This window comes from Scyliorhinus canicula, chromosome 13 (genome assembly GCF_902713615.1).
Source record: "Scyliorhinus canicula chromosome 13, sScyCan1.1, whole genome shotgun sequence".
NCBI lineage: Eukaryota > Metazoa > Chordata > Chondrichthyes > Carcharhiniformes > Scyliorhinidae > Scyliorhinus > Scyliorhinus canicula.
In genome coordinates, this window is record NC_052158.1 from 26,677,747 (window position 1) to 26,687,503 (window position 9,757).

Here is a 9,757-nt window from a genome sequence, read left to right on the forward strand (position 1 = left end):
GGATTAAGGGTTTTGGGGGGTGGGGGACAGGCAGCAAAGCGGAATTGGTGCCACAATCAGACCAGCCATGATCCTATTGATTGACGGAGCAGACTAAAAGGGGAAAATGGCCTACTCCTGCTCCTATTTCTTTATGTTCCCACAACAGCAAAAGACTGTTTAGCCCAGCCAGCCAGAAAATACATGTTTTTTAAGACATTGGGGGAGTAGAGTGGCACAGCGGAAGCGTGCTGGGCCCATAACCCAGAAGTCGATGGATTATAACCATCCTCTGCTATTTATACTCTCACTCACACCAAAATTTAAACGTGTCGCTACCACCCAGCAGCACATCTGCCTTTTATGACATTGGTCGAGGCGAATTAATGTACCCGGGAGAAATCACCCCAATCCTCTTCAAAGTGGTGGCCACGTTGGGGTCTTTTACAGCCAACCTGAGAGGGCAGAAAGGGCTCTCCGTTTAATGTCTCTTCCGCAAAGGCGGAAGTACTGGCAGTGCAGCAATCCCTCAGCACCGCACTGGCAGCGTCGGCTAGGCTTTTATATTTCACCGGAGGGGATCCTGAACCCACAGCATTCTGACTCGGTCCAAGAGGTTTGCACTGTCCAGGCGGGGAGTTTCGGGTAGTGCTCAGTTTGGGAATACTGCGTCGCCCACCCTGTCCAGGACTGGCATCCGTGTCGGGTAGTGCTCAGTTTGGGAATACTGCGTCGCCCACCCTGTCCAGGGCTGGCATCCTGTCTGATAGCAGACTTGCGAATGGGATTGGGTTTCCTCACCCTATTGATGGGGCCTGATGATGGTCTTGCCGCCTTCTCAGTTTTGCAATGAGTATGTTTCCATTGCCACCTCCTCTCCGAGTGTGCCACCTTCTCGATCTCTGTGGCGGGTACCTTTAAACTCTGTGCTGCCGTCTCAAACCTGCCCTTCTGTCCCAGGTGATCGAGATCGACAGCGGATGGCTGTTGGAGGTCGCCCCACACTACTACAAGTCCAAAGAGCTGCAGGACGCGGCAAGCAAGAAGATGCCCAAGAAGGTGGGGAAGGCCCGGGAGGAGCTGGGTTGAGGGCAGGTGACGGCGGTCCGCGGGGATCAAACGTGAGCCGTTTGCCTGTCCAGTCTTGGCATCCCCCACCCCCCTCTCCCAGGGCAGTTCCACCTCCCCCTCTGACCAGTGTCACTGCTCCTGAGTGTTCGTTACGTACAGATGAATATCGTGTGGATCACAACCTCGAATACGGTTCCGCCGGCGTTCCCGGGATTGCATTTGACGCCCAGGTCGGATGGAATTCTCGTCGCTGTGAGGAATCTGCCACGCTCCAGCCGGCGACAGCTCAGGGCTAGGCCGAGAAGGCCCATGACCGACGGTCACTCCCACCATACCCAGGCAGGTTTGGCTTCATGCCGCGATCACAGTGACCAATCGCAGCCTTGTCTAAATAAACAAGCGGGGAAAGTTACCGTTTTAAAAGCTCGGTTGTTTATGGAGCCGGAGCCAGGAGCAGCTGCCACAGAGCTTGACTCAGTTACAACCTGCAGCAGTGCCTGATTCACTCAGGACTCATTCACTTTTGTATATGTGTAGCACAGGATGGCTGTGCCAGCCTAGAGCTGCCCATTATTGAGGGTTCAAATAAAGTTTGGCATTTGTATGTAAAAGAAAACCGTTGGTCTTCCTGCTAAAGCTTCTGCCTTTCATTTGTTATTATTTACAACCTGTGTAGAATATGTGCAATAGGTTCTCCTAATGCTCCAATTGGTTGCTTCACTCATTAGCCTCTTCTCAGTGTGTCATAGATCATAGAATTTACAGTGCAGAAGGAGGCCATTCGGCCCACCAAGTCTGCACTGGGCCCTTCGAAAGAGCACCCTACTTACGGGGCAATTTAGCGTGGCCAATCCACCTAACCTGCACGTCTTTGGACTGCGGGAGGAAACCGGAGCACCCGGAGGAAACCCACACAGACACAGGGGAAAACGTACAAACTCCACACAGTCACCCGAGGCCAGAATTGAACCCGGATCCCTAGTGCTGTGAGGCAGCAGTGCTAGCCACTGTGCCACCGTGCCGCCACGTGTCTCAGTGAGGATGGAGTGTTCTGGTCATTTCATTCCCTCAGGAGCCTATAGTCAGTGTATCGTAGTGACAGGAACGGAGAGGCCTGGTCACTGGATCCTCAGCAGCCTCCAGTCAGTGTGTTGTAGTGACAGATCTGTGCGGGCAGTTCAGTGGTTAGCGCTGCTGCCTCACGGCGCCGAGGACCCAAGTTTGATCCTGGCTCTGGGTCACTGTCCATGTGGAGTTTGCACATTCTCCCCGTGTCTGCATAGGGCTCCCCCCCCCCAACCCAAGGATGTGCGGGGTAGATGGATTGGCCGCGCTAAATTATCTCTTGATTGGAAAATAAATTGGGCACTTTAAATTATATTTTTTTAAACGTGACAGGACTGAGAGGCCTGAGGATTCCCTCAGCACCCTATAGTCAATGTGTCTTAGTGACAGAATGTTTCCCAATAAGTTTAAAGTACCCAATTATATTTTTCCAATTAAGGGGCAATTTAGCATGGCCAATCCACCTGCACATCTTTGGGTTGTGGGGCTGAGACTCACGCAAGGCAAGGCCTTGTTTCTAAAATTCGCAACATTTTTTAAAACTATCTCCAATCCCTCGTTCCTCCCTATCTCTGTAAACTCCACCAACCCTCCAGGAACTCTGCTCATCTCATTCTAGTCATTCCTGAGCATCCTTGATTTTAATCGTTGGTGGTTGTGCCTGTTGCACTAATCTCTGGAATTTGTTCTGTACAACCCCCTCCTATTGCAAAATGATCCTTCAATCCAGTTAGTCTGCACGAGGTGTACTGCACTTCCTGCTCTTTTCTCTTCGTTTCAGGAGGTATTTTCTTTTGAAATCCCACCTAATTAATGTGATGACCATCCTATATAGGTGAAATGTCCAGAAAAGTCAGGTATAAAAGGCGGATAGTGGAAGTTCGGCGACGGAATCGGAGGCCTCTCTGAGCTGATCAGCAGAAATGATGCCGGTGGCAGCGTCTGGAGTCCAGCCGCTCCACTAACGGGTATGCTCCAAACTGGGGCGATATGGATTATGTTCCTTATTTGCTGACCTCCCCAATTTGGAATCTCATCAGCTTGTTTACGGTGGGGACTTAAGTTGTGTTCTGAACTGGATCGGCCCAAGGCCAAAATCTCTGACTCCATCAGGCGTGGCCAGAGCTTTGTTGTTTTTCATGAAACAGATGTGGGGGGGGGGGGGGGGTGGGTTGTGGATTCGTGTAGCTTTTTGCACCCAGGTGATAACGATTTTTCATTTTTCTCACGTGCATCAGGTACACACGCAAATCGATTTTTGTTTGTGTGTGTGTGTGTTGGAGAGGTCTCCTCTGTTCTGGATAGCAGCTAGTTACTCAGCAGTTGTCATTTTGGACCATGCCTCTCACACTTCGTGATTTGGCACTAGAGTCAGGGTCTGACATGGAGGTTGAGCACGACGTTATTAGCAGACAATGCATTTTGTGAATGCATGTCCACCGCCATTGGGGAATATCTTAAATTTAATGAAAGTGAGTCAATCTCTGGCAGGTGGCGGGGTTCCCCCTGCTGCCGCCGCGTGGGGTCCAGGACAGGGTGCTCTCGGGGGTATGAGTTGGAGAGGGGAGGATCGCGGAAGTGTACCAGGTGATGCAGGAGGTAGATGAGGCCTCGGTGGAGGAGCTGAAAGATAAATGGGAGGAGGAGCTGGGTGAGGGGATGTGGGCGGATGTCCTAGAAAGGGTGAACTCCTCTTCGTGTGCGAGGCTTAGCCTCATACAGTTTAAGGTACTGCATAGGGCTCATATGACCGGGACAAGGATGAGCTGGTTTTTTGGGACCGAGGATAGGTGTATTAGATGCTCAGGGAGCCCAGCAAACCATGTCCACATGTTCTGGGCATGCCCAGCGCTCGGGGAATTTTGGTGTAGCAAGGACGGTATCGAGGGTGGTAGGATCCAGGGTCAATCCAGGCTGGGGACTCGCAATATTTGGGGTTGCAGTGGAGCCAGGAGTGCAGGAGGCGAAAGAGGCCGGTGTTCTGGCCTTTGCGTCCCTAGTAGCCCGGCGGAGGATTCTTCTTCAGTGGAAGGATGCGAGGCCCCCAAGCGTGGAGGCCTGGGTCAACGATATGTCGGGGTTTATTAAATTGGAGAGGGTGAAATTTGCCCTAAGGGGGTCAGTGCACGGGTTTTTCAGGAGATGGCAACCATTCCTAGATCTCCTGGCAGAACGGTAAAAACAAAAGGTCAGCAGCAGCAGCAAGTGCTGGGGTGGGGTGGGGGGGGGGGGGGGGGGGGGAGGGGGGTTGTCTTTTTGTTTTTGGTTGAATATCTGTTTTTTGCCAACGACGGGCGTTAATTTATTGTTTCTCTTTTGTATTTACAGAGGGGGGGTTCTGTTTTTTTTGTTCTTAGAATTTTCTGTTATTGTTTTCTTTTTTGTGAAAATTTGAATAAAAATGATTTTAAAAAAAGAAAGTGAGTCAATCTCGCCACCTGCGCTGCGGGATGCCGTTAAGGCAGTTCTCAGGCTGGTAGATTATCTCCTACAAAATGCACATAGTGAAGGCAGCGAGGGTCGGAGCGGCGGCGAGGTCAGAGCAGCAGAGGATGGTGGACTCCATTCTTGAGGTGAACCACCAGTACTCACTTGCCCCAATCCCGGCGTTGTTGGCAAGGAGGAAATAGTTGCAAACACAATTTGAGCTATTGTCAACAGACAGCTGTGGACCAGTTGCAACACCTGAGGGGCATGTTTTTTGAATAAGGCAATGTCGGGTACTTGACCCTCACTCTCGTGAGGGACCACATGAAGGTTTTTGGAGTTTAAAAACTAGTCTTTATTTACAAGCTGCAGCGAGGGCTCTCTGCATTCCAATTTGGACACCAAAAAACCCAGATTCATTTATGGTACAGATAGTTATTCTTTGAGATTCGATTACATTAAATTAGCATATACCAATCAAATTTTTTAATATAATCTTTATTGTCGCATTGAAGTTACTGTGAAAAGCCCCTAGTTGCCACATTCCATGCCTGTTCGGGTACACATAGGGAGAATTCAGAATGTCCAATTCACCTAACAGCGCTACTTTCGGGAGGAAACTGGAGCACCCGGAGGAAACCCACGCAGACACCGGGAGAACGTGCAGACTCCGCACAGGCAGAGACCCAGCGGGGAATTGCACCTGGGACCCTGGCGCTGTGAAATGCAATGGTTGATGCAGCTTGGTAAAGCCCTTCGTGCAGATATCCTCCCCATTGAATTTTATAAGAGGTTTGCGAGGCAGTTGGTACCTTTAATTCTTTGTCAGCTTTAAAGAGTCATCCAGACTCGAAAGGTTAGCTCCCATCTCTCTCCACAGAGGCTGTCAGAGCTCAGATTGCCCAGTATTTTCTGTTTTTGTTTCCGATTCCAGCCTCCGTAGTAATTTGCTTTTACCTTTAATTCTGGATATGTTTAATGATTCCATATCCTTTGGTTCGTGGCCCTCTACCCTCACACAGGTCTCTATCTCCTCGATTCTCAAGAACGACAAAGACCCAATAGAGTATGAGTTGTAGTGACCTGTTTCACTCTTAAATGTGGGTATTAAGTTACTTGCTGAAGTGTTGATGCTGTGGCTGGGGCCCTGCCTCCCGAGGTGATCTTGGAGGATCAGACCGGCTTTGTTAAGGGTTGGCAATTGTCGGCCAATATATATCACCTGCTAAACATTGTCCTTTTCCCCTCCTCAGCCCAAACTGGAGGTGATTGCTCCCCTGATGCCAAAAGGGCATTTGATAGCCACGGATGGGAATATCTGAGATTCTTGGGAGGTTTGGAGTTGGATTTGAGATTATTTCCTGGATTTGACGGCTGTATAGGACCCCCACTGCTAGTGTTCATACGAATGCTCTGAACTCTGGCTGCTGCCTGTTGAATAGGGGAACGAGATAGGGATGTCCACTGTTTCCGTTCCTGTTTGCTTTGGCTTGCTATTGTGTTGAGGTCCTCTGTTAAGTGGAGGGCGATAACGCGGGGAGGGATGGGTGTAGAAACCAGGTATTTCAAATACACTTAATATAGGTAAAAAGCTGGCTAAAGCATAAATATTAATTCCCAGTTTTAAAATGAAAGAAACATACAATTTCCAAACTCAGTCATGAGTTTGCAAAACACAGAAGTCTGATAAAAACATTACATTTTTTCCAAGGACAAGGGTTGAATCCATGGCAACGAGGAATAAGAATAAGATTCTCACGCCATTTCAGATTAGAGTAAATCACATCCCACGATTATAATAGCTGAAGCATTTTAGACTGTGTTGCCTTGTTTTTAATAAATGGACAGTTAAAACATCAAATCAAATATAATATATATATTTGATTCCAACATTAAAAGACAGTTTGAATTATATTTTCGGAATTATGCCTCGCATAGTACGATGAGATAACATAAGGTCTCCATTGTTGCAGACAAGCAACAATTGGAAGCAATGTTACATCGTGAAGATGGACGGCTTGTTATCAAATCAAATGTGTTTGAGTCTAAATCAAACCAATTAGGATTATATTGGGGTGTGATCGGATCGCTTAAGACAGATATGAAATAGTATATCCATGGATGATTTGGCCACCATTTTAGACAGAAAGAAAGGAGAGACAGGAGAGAAAAGAAAGAAAGGAGAGACAGAAAGAAAGAAAGACAGGAGAGAAAGACAGAAAGCCAGAGCGAGAGACAGAGAGAGCCATAAAGTAAAGGAAGAGAATTAGAAAAGAGTTCTGTATTCATATTTCATTTTCATACTTTGACTTCAGCCTTTGACTTTTAAAGTTGTGTTCAGGCTACTGTCTCAGAAGATAATTCCTGTGATTCTTTGAAGAAAATCAAATTGTCTACAAACTACCTTTTAAATGATTTTCAAGTTGTAACCAATGAACTCCAAATAAAACAATTCTTATTTGCACCTAACAAGTTTTTAACTTGATTTTCTACTGAGTTTCAGCAATGCTCAAGAACAACCGGTAGCCTTAAATTGAAGCTCTACTTCACAATCTTAAGTTCCTTCAATGGGGCGTCAGGTGTCTCTACGCGGATAACCTACATTACCTATATTACAGACCCAATATCCCCTATGGATGAGATAATGAAGCTGCTTCGGTGTTTTGGCTCCTTTTCTAGGTACAAGTTGAACTTGGACAAGAGTGAATGCTTCCGGGTCAACCCCCCCTAGGTAGGAGAGCCCAACTGGGGATGATACCTTTCGCCTTGCCAAGACCAGCTAGCTTTCATTATCTGGGGGTCCAGGTGGCCCACAATTGGGCCTCACTTCAAAAGTTTAATTACACTACGTGGTTGATGGTGTCAAGTCAGACTTGGAGCTGTGATAACCTCCCTCTCTCCTTGGCGAGCAGGGCTCAGACTATTTGTGGGCAGCACAAGTAGCTACCACTGCCAGGGTCCCAAGTTCGATTCCCCGCTGAGTCACTGTCTGTGCGGAGTCTGCACGTCCTCCCCGTGTCTTCGTAGGTTTCCTCCGGGTTCTCCGGTTTCCTCCCACAATCCAAAGACGTGCAGGTTAGGTGGATTGACCATGATAAACTTGCCCTTAGTGACCAAAAAGGTTAAATGGGGTTATTGGGTTACAGGGATAGGGTGGGTGAGGGCCTAAGTGCAGACTTGATGGGCTGAATGGCCTCCTTCTGCACTGTGTGTTCTATTAAAATGAACATACACCCGAGATTTTTATTTCTTTTTCAGTGCCTCCCATTTTTCTCTCCAAGTCCTTTTTCGTCAAAGTGAATAAATTAATGAGCTCATTTATTTGGTTGGTAAGGCTCCAAGGATCCTTGGGGCTTTGCTCCAAAGAGATGGGCAAACAGGGGGCTTGGCTCTACCCAATTTATTGTTTTATTACTGAGCAGCCAATATTCAGAAGATATTGTGGTTCAGTGACCCTGGTTCCATATGTTAGGAAACTCTGATACTTAATTTTAAATCAAAGTCTGAGATTGGGAATTTGGAGACCAGGGACAGCTGTTCCCAATGGGGTATCCTAGAGAAAGGGAACTGTAGTGACATGTATGACCGACTGGTAGATAGGGACGACACCGCACTGGACGCAACAAGGAGGAAATGGGAGGACGACCTGGGGATGGAGATCGGGTGGGGACTCTGGAGCGAAGCACTGCATAGGGTCAACTCCACCTCCACGTGCGCAAGGCTCAGCCTGACGCAACTAAAAGTGGTACATAGAGCCCACTTAACAAGAACCCGTATGAGTAGGTTCTTCCCGGAGGTGGAAGACAGATGTGAACGGTGCCAAAGAGGCCCGGCCAACCACGCCCACATGTTCTGGTCCTGCCCCAGACTCGTGGAGTACTGGACAGCCTTCTTCGAGGTAATGTCCAAAGTGGTGGGAGTGAGGGTGGAGCCATGCCCGATAGTGGCGGTCTTCGGGGTTTCAGAACAGCCAGATCTATTCCTGGGGAGGAGGGCGGATGCCCTTGCCTTTGCCTCCCTGATCGCCCGCCGTAGAATCCTGTTTGGCTGGCGGTCAGCAGCACCGCCCAGAGCTGCGGACTGGCTGTCCGACCTCTCGGAATCTCTCCAAATGGAGAAAATCAAATTTGCCATCCGAGGGTCGGACGACGGCTTCCACAGAACGTGGGAGCCATTCATGCGACTGTTCCGGGACCTATTTGTGGCCAATGTACAAGAGGAAGAATAGTCGGGGGAAGGTAGCGGGAGGGGGGGGGGGGGGGCTACAGGTTCGTTACGGGGGTTCGATGGCTAGCTAAGGCCCAAAACCAAGCTAAATAAACATGTTGAGGGGGGGAAGGGGGGGGGGGGGCGCAGTTACTACTACGAAGATGCTTACCTGTAAATATGTGTGTTAATTTTTGCGTGTTTGTTTTTGTTTGTTTTTTTTTTCTCTCTCCTAACAATTTGTAATTTGTTCAATATAAAATACGAAAACTGAATAAAAACATTTATAAAAAAAAAAAAGCTGTTCCCAATGGGCCTCGGGCCTCCTGAATGTGCCAACTGGGAGATAGCTACACAGGCACGGGCCATGGTGTACGGTGTCTTTAGACCAGGAACTGACCCCACTTACTGGCGCAGAAGGAAAAGAAGAAAAGGAGTGAAAGAATGGGAAACTGCAGGTCAGGTGACCTGGAACCAGAGTGCCAAAAGAGTGAAGGTGTCCCCGGGTGCAGGATATGCAGAGAGGGAAACAGAGGGAGTCCTAAATCAAGAAGGTTTTGAAGTAGGGCCTCGGAGAGAAAGAGATCCCAGAAGAAAGCTGCCTCAAAGACCGGAATCATATCGCGTAGCGTCAAGATAAATGACAGAGGCAAACAGGAATGCTCCAAGTTAGAGAAAGTGCTGTGAGGAGCAGGCTTGTAAGAAGCCCTGAATCTTCGAGGGTGCAGCCAAAGGCCGGTGACTCCATGCTGCGGACCGAAAGAACATTCTTTGTTCTTTAATGGAGGGATACGGACTGTATAAGGGAAGAAGGTTTTTTTTTAAAGATAGGGCACCATGGTCGGCACAGGCTTGGAGGGCCAAAGGGCCTGTTCCTGTGCTGCTCGTTTCTTTATTCTTTGTAAGGGCAACGGTGCCTTTTTGGAGCAGTGGTATCTGCTTGGCGCAGCCGTAGATCTGAAAGTGTGCTGGGAAGGTGAAGCGTGGGTGTACTCTGATATCTAGTGTG

At 48.5% G+C, this 9,757-nt stretch overlaps 1 protein-coding gene across 2 annotated transcripts in view; it reads left to right on the forward strand.

Annotated features, from left to right (window-relative positions):
- LOC119976002 (pre-mRNA-splicing factor ATP-dependent RNA helicase DHX16-like) overlaps positions 1-1,666 on the forward strand; it is a 57,937-nt gene extending 56,271 nt beyond the window's left edge. For both annotated transcript variants that reach the window (XM_038816026.1, XM_038816025.1), the window contains exon 21: positions 940-1,666. In XM_038816026.1, the coding sequence (XP_038671954.1) occupies positions 940-1,068 (129 nt within the window). In that variant the 3' untranslated portion in view covers positions 1,069-1,666. The remainder of the gene's footprint in view (positions 1-939) is intronic.
- Positions 1,667-9,757: the final 8,091 nt, after the last annotated feature.